The 14154-nt window shown below is 39.6% G+C and overlaps 1 protein-coding gene across 1 annotated transcript; it reads right to left on the bottom strand.

Moving 5' to 3' along the window:
* Positions 1-7135: 7135 nt before the first annotated feature.
* Positions 7136-10097, bottom strand: gpr31 (G protein-coupled receptor 31). Its single transcript, XM_058613413.1, has 2 exons — positions 9334-10097; positions 7136-7847 (listed from the first exon to the last, which is right to left on the bottom strand). Exons 1-2 carry the CDS (start codon positions 9862-9864, stop codon positions 7383-7385), a joined length of 996 nt encoding a protein of 331 aa, XP_058469396.1. The 5' UTR covers positions 9865-10097; the 3' UTR covers positions 7136-7382.
* Between the last annotated feature and the right edge of the window lie 4057 nt (positions 10098-14154).

Genomic DNA, 14154 nt, shown 5'->3' with positions numbered 1-14154 from the left:
TAATTACAGTTAATGCAAATTACTCAAACGTGTCGGTTTGCTTTTGTTGAAGCAGCAGAAATGATGGCAGTCGTGTTGAGGACGCTCGGCTGTTTACTTTGTCCACGCTCAGATGCTCATGAAGATCCTCGTCTCTTAAGTTTATTTTGATCACAACGTGTAGAGTTTCCCAGAATTTGGTTTGTGGGCAATGTTTCAGATACGCGAGCTCTCAGAAATCTGTTAATCTTTTGATCTGAGTCGTTTCCTGTTCTCTGTGTAACAAGTAACAAAAGTACAAATACTTTATTTTTTTTCGGGGTCTGTGTTGACGGGAAAAAAAATTGGGGGCTGTTTTTAGAGATTTTTTCAGGGTCTATAAGAGTTTTTTTTTTCGGGGTCTGTGTTTACGAGATTTTTTTCGGGTCTGTGTTTACGCGATAATAAAAAAAAAATTCCATATCAGAAAAATACTTTTAAGACTTTTACTTAAGTAATATTATATATATAAAAAAAGAGTGATTTCAACTTCTACCAAAGTGTGTGTGTGTGTGTGTGGACTGATGTGCTGACAGTGACAAACTCTGTCATATCTTCAGGGTCAAACATTTGCCTCTCACTTCTCTCTCTTTTATGTTCACGCTTCACTCAGATTTAGCTGATTCTCCTTTGATGATTCTTCTTCCTTTATTTTGTTTTTTCTAAGAACAAACGTTGAATTCTTAAAGCATAAATGAATGTGGACATTGTAGCTGTTTGCATCTGTGTCGTGCACAGGTGGAAAGTAATGAATTACATTTACTCACGTTACTGTAATTGAGTAGGTTTTTTGTATTACTTTTTAAAGTCATTTTTTAAAATTTGTAATTTTACTTTTACATAAGTATGTTTTTTTTGGAAGCTACTGTTACTTTTACTTGAGTAGAATATTTCAGTACTCTTTCCACCTGTGATCATGTGGCGTCGTGTAGGACTGCACTGGAAATAATAATAATAATAATAATAATAATAATAATAATAATAATAATAATACATTTTTGGGGGGCTTTTTTGGACACTTAAAGACGAAATAAGTTACTCCATAACTTTTTGCTCAAGTGTTTGTTTATTTTTGACATTTTAAAATATAAGATGCACTTCTATAAAGTGTGTTTATATTTATGTTTATGATGTCAAATCAAAGCAGAAGTCATAACGCTTTGGAATAATCGTCGTCTCTTCAAGAAATACAACCTAAAACTTTACTACACAGATAAATCTGCATTATGTTTAGTTTTTATTGTATATTTTTAAATTTTAGTTTGTATTTTCAGTGAGAAATCTTGTCATTCTGTCTCTGACTCACTCACTTTATCTTTGAATCTTCACCACAATCTCGTCTTAATGCGTCTCTGTCTCCACAGCTTCAGCATGCGTCCGTCAGACGTCCTCCTGTCCACACACGTCCAAGCACAGGTAAGAAAGAACCAGCCACAGCCTGAAGAACAAACTCAGCATTTCCTCTCTGTATACACAAGCACAAAAAGAACAAAAACCTGGTGAGTGTTAGGATATGAAAAAGACAGAATTGTCCTCACTGATGTGTCTCCAAGAGTCTAGAGGACGAGCAGGAGAAAACTGAAACGTTATGATTGAATTATTTACAAGTAAAATCAACTCCATCACATTTAAGAGGAATTAAAACACATTAAAATCACAAAACAAAACACTGGATTGCAAAGTTGTTTAAAACTTCTAATACAAAAGAAATACAAGTTATTATAAATTACTATAAGTGATTTGTCGTTTCCTGGAGTCATTTTACAGATACTATGGTATCTGGTATGGTATATTATCTGTAATATCTTTTATCTATAAACGTAGAGACTTGAGTTGAAAAAAGAGGTCGAAATAATAAAAAATTACAGTCTTACAGAAAAATTACCCCCCAAAAATGTTCTCAGGTGCTGTAAAAGGAGAAGCTAATGGGTTATACGTTAACTTTTTATTTTTTAACTTAAATGCAACTGTTTTCTTATTTAATCCTTATTTTCTTCACCAAAAACAGTCAAGAAGGTGTTTTTATTGTTGCATTTTTTTATTTACTTTAACAAAGTTAAATTGCATGTTTTGAAATTTAACAACATAGATACAAAAAAATCCCTATGCAATTAAAGTAACACAAAGTAAATCAAATGTGATCTTGTTTGATTAATACAGCTAATACCACACAAAACCACGCCCACTTTTCCCCCCAGTATTCATGTGTTAATGATGTGTAAATCAACACATGTGGACGTGTGAAGTGACATTTTCTGTCAGTTAAACGTTTGACGGATATCGCCCTCAAAGAGCTCTAATCAGAGTTCATAATCATTTAATGAAATAATCACGTTTCATCAACATCACGATCAGATGAAGGATGAGTCAGCAGAAATATAATCATTAGAGTTATTACAACTCTTAAAAGACGAGGCTCGTTTTTATGGAATGCAGAATCAAATGTCAGGGATTTGGCATAAATACTCGCCTATTTGTTTGATTACGCAAGTACAGAAGAGAATGAGGGCCAAATGTTAAAAAAAAGAAATGGAGAACAGCCAGGCTTCTGAGATTATAGTCACAATCCACACGTTTTTCCACTTTTTTTTCTCAGAATTCTGAGATTAAAATCAGAATCCTGCCTATTTATTTTTTAAATACTGTTTACCGAAAAAATCCTATCTGGCCCTAATCCTCTTCCGTACAAAAATCAGTGAACACGACTTATTATTTATTGTATTGCAAAAAGTACAAAACACAAATAAAAGTACTATCCATCACCATGAGGTGGCAGCAGCAGTAAAGCATTCGTTCAGTAGACTGAATGCATGTTTGTTCGCAGTAGCCATGAAATTACGAGCTTTCTTGTGAATTTCTCTGTGAGATGTGAATTTCTCTGTGAGATGAATAAAGTATCTATCTATCTATCTTCTTGAATGCAACATGAAGCTGCTCCTTTAAGGTCAACCTGAGGGCCAGTGAGCTTCTAGTCTGGTCAAAAGGGGGCGTGTCTAAGGGAAAAAACCCCCACAAGTATCCAGTAAGGGGTGGGGCAACATGACTTCATCACACTAAAATTTTGATATATGAGAAAATCTCAAAGTAAAAGTGCTAGTTTTGATATTGAATGATGAATATTTGGTAATATGATGATGCAGAATGAATCCAAACAGCAAAAACAGACAGAAATAAAATGCTTTATTTTTATTTGGTATGAATTTGTTTTTATACCGTGTGTTTTTAACACTGTGCGTCTGCAGGGCTTTTATTTTGTAAAGCACTTGCGTCACCTGTGTAGTTGTTATAAAAGAAATAAAATACATTAGCTGCTCCTCGTAGCACAACATACCATGAATCCTGCATTATCACTCATTTAATAGCATTTTTGCTTGAAAGTCTTATTTACACATTCATTTCATTGAGCTATTGCAGTTTAACGTCTTCTAATATCACTTTTAAAGCAAAAACCCAGGACAAAAACAACAACAATAATTAAAGAATAGGTCATAGTCACAGGCAGCACACAATGTAAATGTCTTACATCAAACTAACGCAAGGTATTTTGAGGGTTCGTCCTTCAGTTTTATGAGATTATAAAGCCTACAAAGTTTATTAATCCCTCATCATGACACAAATGAATACTGAAACCCTAACCCTAATACTGAACATATTTGAGCAGGGCTTATTTCTATTTTTGGGAGGTGGAAAAAAAGAAAAACAGAATACAGGTGGTGTTTTGGGATTTGGAAACCCTCACACAGCTGCATTCTTGTCAGGACGACGTGTCGCGACTCGCAGGTGAACACGACCTCGCGAAAATGCCCACATCTCAAATAGACTTTAATTAATTTAAGAGTGAGCGTTCGTGAAGTGAAGCATTCACACGTCTGTACGTTCACTGTCTGTAACAACAGGTAAACAAAGAAGAAATTGGTACATTTAGTACATATACAGTATATATAGCTAAAATACAACAACAAAAAGTCAAGAATTAAGTATATTTGACATCATCAAGACATATTTACACCACAACCGGACAAAAGTACACACAAAAACAAGTCTTTCAAGGTCGTACTATGTGACCTTAAGTGTCGTGTTTGCCGTGTTTTTTTCCTTACACTGACGCGTTGTTAGTTGACATTTGCAGAGGCGCTGGTTAATGACACGCTGACATTTCACGATCCTGTGTTTGCATGTTTGCATTTTGAAGTCAAAAGTTCATTTTCTCCACACCCAGCCACACCAAACTCCATTTAGAAAATCAGCATTTTAAGCTCACACTGACAGGGGAACTGCTGTTTTACCACTGCCTCGTTTAGGAAATTTGTGTCACTCGGGTGAATCTGTACAAAGCATTACAAGTGCCGAAGTCACAGGAGTCACAAAAAAACACTTTAGAACTTTACTAATGAAGGCGACAGTCGATCAGCGACTCCTTTGTGCTGTGTTTGTAAAAACACTGAATTTCTCTATGGGGTTTGGTGTGGGAGGGTGAGCGCTTTACACAGACACGAAAGCCTCAGATTCTTGTTGTTAAAGGCTTCAGACAGCGTTCCCACGGCTCCTTGAAATCCTTGAAAAAAATACATTTCAAGGCCCTTGAAAGTTTTTGAAAACTGCTAAAATCCTAAATACTAGACATGAGGTCATTGAAAGTGCTTGAATTTTGTGCAAGAAAGAAGTGAAGTTGATATTTATCAAACATCTCCCGAGTTTGTTACGGCGCCACCTACTGTTTCCCTGCGTTGCTTGATGTACATAGACGAGGCCTACGCATTCAGTCCTTGAATTTAAGGGGAATTAAGGGGAAACATTTCTTGAATCGAAAAATAAGGTGTGTCCAGGAAACTGGAACTGTCCCTGTAAGGATGGGGTTTCCCTCTGTTGCATTTAATTGCGTAACACTGTGACACACACACACACACACAGTGATAAGACTTTAATGACTTCATGTCTCGGCCTATGACATCACCAGAGTGGGCGTGTCCTAAACACGCACTGCTGAGTTTCTGTGAATGAGTCTGGGGTCAAGTATTTGTTTAGTCTGGCCATCAGCTACCATGACGACTGCTCCTAATGATGCATTCAATGGTATAAACTGTGGTTTAAAGCTGCGGTACGTAAGATCACCGTGAAAAAAAAAAGGTGTTAAAATTACATGGAATTTTAAATAACTGTGTTGGACTGGTACCAATAAGAATTTTTGATATATATATATATATATATATATATATAGATATATAGATAGATGTATACATCTATATATATATATATGTATATGTATATGTATTCATCTATATATGTATACATCTATATATATAGATATATAGATGTGTATACGTATGTGTATATATACTGTGTATATATGTATGTATATATATATATGTATGTATATGTATTCATCTATATATGTATACATCTATATATATAGATATATAGATGTGTATACGTATGTGTATATATATATACTGTGTATATAAATGTGTATATATATATAGATAGATGTATACATCTATATATATAGATATATAGATGTGTATACGTATGTGTATATATACTGTGTATATATGTATGTATATGTATATGTATTCATCTATATATGTATACATCTATATATATATAGATACATAGATGTGTATACGTATGTGTATATATATACTGTGTATATAAATGTGTATATATATATATATATATATATATATATATGTGAAATGAAACAGCAGCATAGAGAAAACGTGTATTATTCTGAAAGATTGTTGTAGAATTGTTGCTTTAAACTGCTTCAAATCATCTCCAGCTTCCAAAACCACAACGAGGGACAGTGTATTGACATTTTTTATTAAAAATTCATTTACAACAAAGAAACTCTCCCAGACATAAAAATACATACATATATACACAAACAGTATAAACAAGCATCAGTTTTACATCAACATGAATGACCAGCTTCCTGTTTTGGCCTTTGATCTAAACTGTTATGTAACAGAGGAAATTAAATTACATCAATTTTTTTTTTTTTTCTCTCCAAAGCAAAGAATTCCTGCCAGTGAACATAAACTTATCTCTTTTTTTTTCTTTCCTCCTCCCCCATCACAGCTTCATGGAAAACTCAGTAAAGAATGATTGAAAGCCTCGGCCGTGGTGGTACGCTGATGTTCTCGCTGGCACGTTAAAAACAAGTGTGACGCTCCGACAGCTCAGATAGCGGCCGTGTGTGTGTGTGTGTGTGCGCGTGCGTGTGCGCGCGTGTTAGTGAGTGTATGAGACAGACAGATAAGATTCCTGAGCTTTCATGTTCAAAAACTCCTCCTTTTTCACCGTCCAAGCCAAAGAGACAAAAACCCCAGATGTGCATACTTTTGCTCTTAAAAAAAAAACACCCTTAAAGAAAATAAACTTAACATTAATATTTTTCTAAATGACGAGGAGCTCCTTTGGACCTCTGTATGTCGTTATTTAAGAATCGTGAGAAAGTAGAAACTTAAAGTAGGACTACACGCAGTCATGACAGGGCCCTCGCGTCAGCAGTTTTGCTGAATTCGCAAAACCTTTCGACAACTCCTCACCTTTGATGTGTCTCGCTCAGTTACATTGGGTTGCAAAAATCTCCAAAATGGACACCAAATATTCAAAATGGCTAACTTCCTGTTGAGTTGAGGCCATGGTTACGGTCGACTTTTTTGTCCGTTATGGTCTATAACATCTTCCCACCAAGTTTTGGGAAATTCGGTGGAACTTGACGTATGCCGAAGTCATAGGGCACTTCCTGTTTCGTGGCGAATGGTCAAAATTCGCCAAAACGCAGAGGGTTGCCGTGGCCGTGCCGTTTTGTATCTGCAAAACCTTTTGACAACTTTTCACCTTTGATGCATCTAGTACGAATTGGCGTGTTTTTTTTTATGTCGGTACGACAAATGCGCTTGGACGAGTTTGCTCATTTACGTCGGGTGCAAATCACGAAAATGGCTCACTTCCTGTTGAGTTGAGGCCATGGTTACAGTCGACTTTTTTGTTCGTATCGGTCTATAACATCTTCTCACCAAGTTTTGGGAAATTCGGTGGAACTTAGGGGGCGCTATAGATCCCGGGAACTATGCCAGTATCACATTTTTAGCCAGAACAGACCTCCATGCCAAGTTTCAAGAGTTTTTATGCACGTTAACGCCCTCAAAAATGACAGGAAAAGCCACCGATATAATAAAACAATTATAATCTGAAGGATAACAATAGGTTCCTCGCACAAATTTGTGCCAGGAGCCGTTTTGAACTGCGCAGCTTGTCTTCACGTTACTTTCAGAGGCCCCCGTTTGTAAAAATTAGTCCATGTGAGCGTGGGGGGAAACTCTGAGAGTCTCAGGTAGGATTCTCGTCCACGACGACCTTCAAATTACTTTGTTGTTGCGCGCCGGGTTCGTCGTGTTCGCCGTCGAGCTGTCCACCGTCATCGGGTCGCCCTTCACCAGGAACGGGAAGTAGTTGGATATGTAGAGGCCTTTAAACTTGGTGCTGCAGAAGCAGTAGACCAGCGGGTCCAGGAGACAGTCCACGTACGAGAGGACCATGAGGCCGTCGAAGGCCAGCGTGGCTTTGTCCTGGACGTACGCGCTGGAGTCCTGCACACGCACGATGAGCAGCACCATCCTGGCGATGGTGCAGGGCAGGAAGCAGAGGGAGAAGACCACCATGACGGAGGTGACGAGGAACACCGCCCGCCTCAGCTTGGTCTTGTCGCCGATCGTCTTCTTCCTGAGGCGGTTGACGATGCGCACTGTGCAGTAGATGAGGATGACGAAGGGGATGAGGATCTGCGTGAAGAAGACGGCCTCGCGCAGACTGTCCACAACGTCCTGGACAAATCAAGAGAGCAACGTTTTTTTTAGGGCTGGATCAAGTGCAGCATCAACAAAACTAAACTCGTCAAACACGCATGAAAAGCACAAGATAATCCAGGAAAACACAAGAAATACACCAAAAATAGATAAATTAAAGAAAATGTCATGAGAAAGTTGAAAAATACAAGAAAAACATAACAAAAAAACATGTGCCACATTTAAAAATGCATGGAAAACACCTAAATGAAAACCTGAATTAATGAACACATTATGAAAACAAACAGGACGTCCCTCACATGGTGGTTTCCCTCATGTTTTCACAAAGAACAAAGTAAACATGTTTTCAGTTTTGATGCAGTCACTCGATCTTCTGCAACACATTTGGAAAAGGAAAACAGGGATTTTTAAGTTCCCGCTTAAATGCTGCTTAATTTTACACAGTGTACCTTAAAAGACGGGGCGTTTCTAACTTTCAGTCCTGACCAGATGACTTTTGTGCTTTATAAGCGTAACGACAACACACTTACTTGGCTCACTGTTTTTCCACTTCATTTTTTGTGTGAAATTTTGGTGTTAACTTTTCTGTAAATGTCTGTAGTTCTACCAATAACAGGATATCAGGAAGGATACCCCTTTTTATCACGAGAGTCAAACGTACTCGATTAAACCTCATCAACGATTGAATCATAAAACAATAAAACAACTTAGAGGCCGTGGTAAAATAAACTAAAATAATATGTTCTGTGGTTGTGTGTGTGTGTGACAGTGTTATTGTGTCTCAGAGCAGCTGACACGTATGTGTGTGTGTGTGTATGTGTGTGTGTGTGTGTGTGTTGACTCTCCAGCCTCTGTTTGTCTCAGCTTTCATCAGCGTCGCAGCAGAAATAGCTGTGGAAACAGTTGAGTGTCATTATTCTTCTTCTCTGCTCTGTGTGAACGACATCAACCAACATTCTTCATTTACAGTCAATATTTCTGTTTCATGAAAAATATTTTAAAAAATGCAGCGAAGAAATTGTATCCAGATTGTATGAAAAACTAATGATGAAGATGAAAATCCGAATAACTCAACACATCAAAACAAACGGACCTCTCACACATGGTGGTGGTGGTGATTAGTTTGAGATTAACTTCTGAGATTAATAGCAAAAAAAAAGTAGTTTCTTTGGGGGCCCGAAAAACTATCTCCCACGTCCCATCAGTGGATCCTGACCCAGTGTTTGTGAACCAATGAATTTAGCCATTTTCCAACCATCTCTTCACTTCAGATTGACGAAAATGTGCCACAGAATTTTTGTGTTCTTCTTCAACGTCTCATGTCATCATTGGTGTGAAAAGTTGCTGAGTCAGCACTGAGTTGCTACATGTTTATAACTGACAGGAAACACAAGTGAACACATGAACACACCCACACAAACGTCCTCTGTTCTTTTTGAAAGGAGGAATCAACAAAAAGCAAAAAGACTGAAGAGAAGAACCTTTTCCACCGCCAGACGTTTACCTTGATCAAGGTGTCCTCCTCGTTCCTGTGGCTGTTGCAGCACTCGAAGGTCTTGAGCATGGTGGGGATGGTGAGCGGCAGCAGCAGCAGCCAGATGAGGACGGAGATGTGCGGCGACTTCTTCAGTACGCGCAGCAGGTTCTTCTTGCCTGGATGCACCACGTTGAAGTAGCGGTGGATGGACGTGACGGTGAGGAAGGCGATGCTGGCGCCGCGGTTCAGGAACAGCATGAAGAGCATGGCCTTGCAGACCACGTCGTTGCCGCTGCGCCGCTCGCCCAGGATGAAGTTGTGGGCCTTGATGGGCAGACAGAAGAGCAGCAGGATGTCGGCCAGCACCAGGTTGAAGAGGAAGATGTTGTTGCTGTTGGACTTCCAGAACTTCAGCTTGAATATGAAGAGGTGCAGCACAGAGGCGTTGAGCGGCAGCGCCAGGATGAAGATCACGATCATGACGGACGCGTAGAAGATGTAGAGCTTCGTGTGCGTGGCCTCGCAGTCCTCGATCTTCTGCAACGTGCCGTTTGCCATGTCTGTCTCTGTCTGTCTGTCCTGTCCTGCATGCAAAGTGTCCCAAGTCGAGACCAAGGAGGAAATTACCTCACAGAAGAACCTGCCAAACAAGTTTCTCCTTCCTCACTTTAAATCCTCTGCAGGGGTTTTTGTCTTCTTCCCTCACTTCTCCTCTTGTTTGTTAAATTTTCCCTCTTGTCAAATCGCTCTGGTTTTATTTACCGTCCTGTTGTTGTGGGAGAGTCTGTCAGTCAGCTCCAAGTCTGGAAGTTATTCTGTCAGAGTGGAGAGTGGAAAAAAAAGAAATGGGCAACAAGCTGCTCTGCTTTGTAGTCGTGCCGGAGCTCCTCCTCACTGCCTGAAGGAGGTGAGTCAACAGCTGCTGCTGGGACCAATGAGCTGAGACTCCAGCCTCTAACATTCAAAATGCAAATGTAATCACAGTGGCTCACTCACTCACTCACTTACTCACTCACTCACTCACTGGTTTGTTCAATATGATCAAATTAAACAAATGTGTGGAACGTGTGACGCCCTAACTCATATATGCTCATATATGTTTGTGAACCAAAAGTCCAAATCTGTAATCTGGATTAAATCCGGATGAAATTTAATTCCATGGTAGAGCGTCCGACCCTGCATACACACACCAAATTCCGTCCAAATCCGATGAGATATGACCGAGATATTAATATCATTTTTTACAGTTTTGCCCATTTAAAGAGAACGGGATTTGTTGAAACATTGATCACGTTTTGCAACGTCACCGCTGGGTCGATTCTGACCAAATTTGAATGGGAACATAATCGGACGATCGCCTACCCGCCACCCAAAAATCTGATTGATCCGTCAAAAACTGCACACAGAAAGTTGCTAAAAGAAGAGCAAGCTTACAGATAAAAATGCAGATGTCCTTCCTGTTGGGATTCGAACTGGCAACCCTCTGTTTACAGAGTTTCCTGTCACCGAGTCCCAGAAGCTTCTGTGCGACCGTTTGTTTCCGAGCCGTTTTGAAAACCGCGCGACGTGTCTCTCCGTGAGACACAGATGCTAAAGAGACGCCGCCGAGGGACATGCAGATTTAAACCCTCGTCTCCAGAGGACGCAGATGTGGATCCCCGGGAATTTGTGACGGGTTCACACGTGAGCACAACGCGGCGTCGCCGTCAGTGTTTGCTTCTATGTAAGGACAAGTCATGTATGTTGCTTTTTTTACGCGTCTGTGTGTGTGGAATGTGAGTCCTGAGGGAAACTGGAGGAGAAGCGGGTGAACGCCGAGGCCTCACACTCAACCCCCTGCATGCCTCGGACCGCAGACAAGTTCAGACACACAAAACTCCTTCAACTCTTTTTCCAGGAAGACATTTCAAGTAGAGGACACGACCTACGTCCAAGTCTGCTTCATATTTTTAACATTCATTTGATTTCACTCCTAAAAGTTGCTTTAAATTTGTTAATATGAGTAAAAACTGATTAATACGACAGACGTGGAGCCAAAGAGAGATGAAAAAGAATGATTCAAGATTAAGATTTAAGGGAGATTCTCAATCCCAACTTTCTCTCATATAAGGTTTTATGAGCAGTAAAAATTTATGCTTCAGCTAATCTATGTAAATCCAGATTCTCTGCATGTGCTGCGTGTCTTCATTTCTTGATTTTAATCTGTCGTCTCTCTCTGACTTGACCTTATCAGATGGCGGTGACTCAAACGCACACACACACAGACAGACACACACTCCTCACACAGTGGTTTAACTGTTTACCGGGTTAATCTGTAACTCGTGTTACCTCTTGTAACTGAAGCCCAACAAACGTCCGCTGCTTCAGAAGTTTCTGGACAAAAAGTCAACAGGGATTTTAAATTTAAAAACTACTAAACAAACCCGAGGAGCTGCGACGTCAGAGAACTCCGAGTTCAGTTTTTTTATTTTTTATTAACGTGTAGAAGTCTCTTTAAGATAAAAAACTAATTTACTAAAACACGTGGACTTTATCAGACTCACTTTACTTCACTCGCTGTACTTTTATGTTCCACGTGACTGTGACCTTCCTGGTGTGAGGCAACAATGCTAGCCACTATACCACTGTGTTTTTTTTTGTTTTAGTTTTTTTTCTGAATGTTCTGTATTGACATGTGTGTATGTCTTTGGTCCATGTTGTGTTGCTTTCTAGTTTTGTACTTTTAAATGTCTTTAACAAACGGATAAAACAATAATAGAGAACATCGCGATATAAAGTTATGGTAAAAACGCCAACATTGTAAAAAAAAGTTTGTTAAATAAGCTTATTTTAACATATATTACATAGAGATGTAGACAAATTAATTTGGATGGCTTAATACCATTTTTATGTCCAATACCAATGGCGATATCACCAACTCTTCCAATATCAGTCTTTTTCAGTTACTTTTGTGTACTTCAACAGAAAGGTCAAATCAACAACAGTGAAAACCATTAAACCTCCCTGATGGAGGTGATTATTCAGACTAATGATGATAATTATAACAGAAGCTGTAATTATGGTTAGTTTACGCCAGAGTTCAGAGCCGACGAGCGTTTCGCCGCCTGTCAATCACGTCAACAATCGCCCGCCTGTGCTCGGGATTGTCAAACCAACCTGTGACTCCGCAAACTCATGCTGACGACTGTAAATCCCGGCGCCCTGCAGCGTTTTTCACCCTTTCATCTGCGCGTTCAGTATCTCACAGCAGTGTGAGAGGTTTAACACACGTTCACTCACATGTGAATCTTTTTCTCCTGCACCTGCAGATTCTTTCTGCGTTACACAGTGAAATCCATATGTTACACACTCGTACTAAAGCAGGGGCTCCCAAACGTCTCAGTCTCCACGTCCCAAAAATAACCAGGGCAGAGTTTGGGGATTATCCCATAATCCCAGAGGACGCTATAATGTTTCCTCTGCTGCTGTAAACTGACACCGTCAATCAATCACCTCAACGGTCATCGTGGGAAAGATGATCAACATTTTTAATCCAAATTTAACCACTATTTTTGTGTCTTTTGCAATAATTATAGCTGGAATATGATGCATAATTACAGCTGCATTGTGCGGGCCCTCACAGCTGCTTCTCTGCCAGCAGGTGGCGCTATGACCTTTTCCTCAGTTTTCATGTGCTGATGTTTTCTGGGGCCGAGTCTCATCTCACATGTGAAGTTTTGCGCAGATCGGTCAATGTACGGCAAAGTGACTTCCTGTTTTGGAGCGAAATCGCAGATAAATAAAAAATGGCTGACTTCCTGTTGGGTCAACTTAATGTTCGTAGAAGTGTTCGAGGTTGGTCTCTTGTGTCACGTATGAAGTTTTGAGCCGATCGGTCAATGTACGGCAAAGTTACGGGGCCACTTCCTGTTTCGGGGTCAAAATTCGCCAAAATGGTTGCCGTGGCCACAACCTTTTGAATCAGTGAGACCTTTTTGTAACTTTCTATCTTCGATGTGTCAACTACAAATTTACAAATCACGTATGATTAACATGCTCAGACGAGTTTGTTCATTTACCAAACATGAAAATTCAACAAGATGGACGCTAAGATGGACGCTAAATTCAAAATGGCTGAATTGAGCCCATGGTCCTAATAGACTTTTTTGTTTGTCTTGTGCTGGGACATGTTTCCACCAAGTTTTGTGAAATTTGATGCAAGATTCGGCATGTCATACCGTCTAGTAACTCAAAAATACTATTCTATTTTTGGAAGGATTTTCTTTTTCCTGGAATTGTCGTATTGTTTTTTTACAGCCTTATACAACGCAGTAAAAACAGTAAATCTATTTTAAACTTTAACAGAATATTGTTATTAATGATGAAGTTACTGTGTTAATGATTAGTCAACGTGTGAGTGTCACTGTATTTCCTCACACTTCCTGGACGTCTTCATTAAATATGACTTATCACTGACTAACCCAGGCTGTTTGTCCGTCATTACTTCATGACGGGGACTTATTTGAAGTGGAATTTTTTTATACTTTATTTAAAACCACATTACAAAATTCCCTGTATTGTTTTCTGCTCTTGTGTCGCAGGGACTGAAACACACCGGGACACAGTCTGTCCCTCTGTAGTGAAGTACATCCTGGAGGTATTGTATTTTCTGAGTCCAGAGAAAGACATCTGTCCCCCATGCAGAAGAATGAGAACGCTTCCAGGATGGACAGAAATAATTTGCAGGTCACGGATCAGTGGGAGCTCCAGAGGACGTCTTCCCTGCGCCCACAGCAGCCCAGCAGGACGCCGCTGACCTCTGGCGTCCCGAGGACGTCCTCTGCTCCATGTTTGGTCTGTGGAGACGGA

This window comes from Solea solea, chromosome 17, assembly GCF_958295425.1.
Source record: "Solea solea chromosome 17, fSolSol10.1, whole genome shotgun sequence".
NCBI lineage: Eukaryota > Metazoa > Chordata > Actinopteri > Pleuronectiformes > Soleidae > Solea > Solea solea.
The sequence above is the reverse complement of the archived record's forward strand: the minus strand, read 5'-3'. Positions and strand labels throughout refer to the sequence as shown.

What these genes read in the sequence shown, in the direction of transcription:
- gpr31 (XM_058613413.1), bottom strand. Translation starts at nt 9,864, where the DNA reads ATGGCAAACGGCACGTTGCAGAAGATCGAGGACTGCGAGGCCACGCAC. An exon ending in AGGAGGACACCTTGATCAAG is followed by an intron (nt 7,848 to 9,333) that starts GTAAACGTCTGG and finishes TGATTTGTCCAG; the next exon opens with GACGTTGTGGACAGTCTGCG.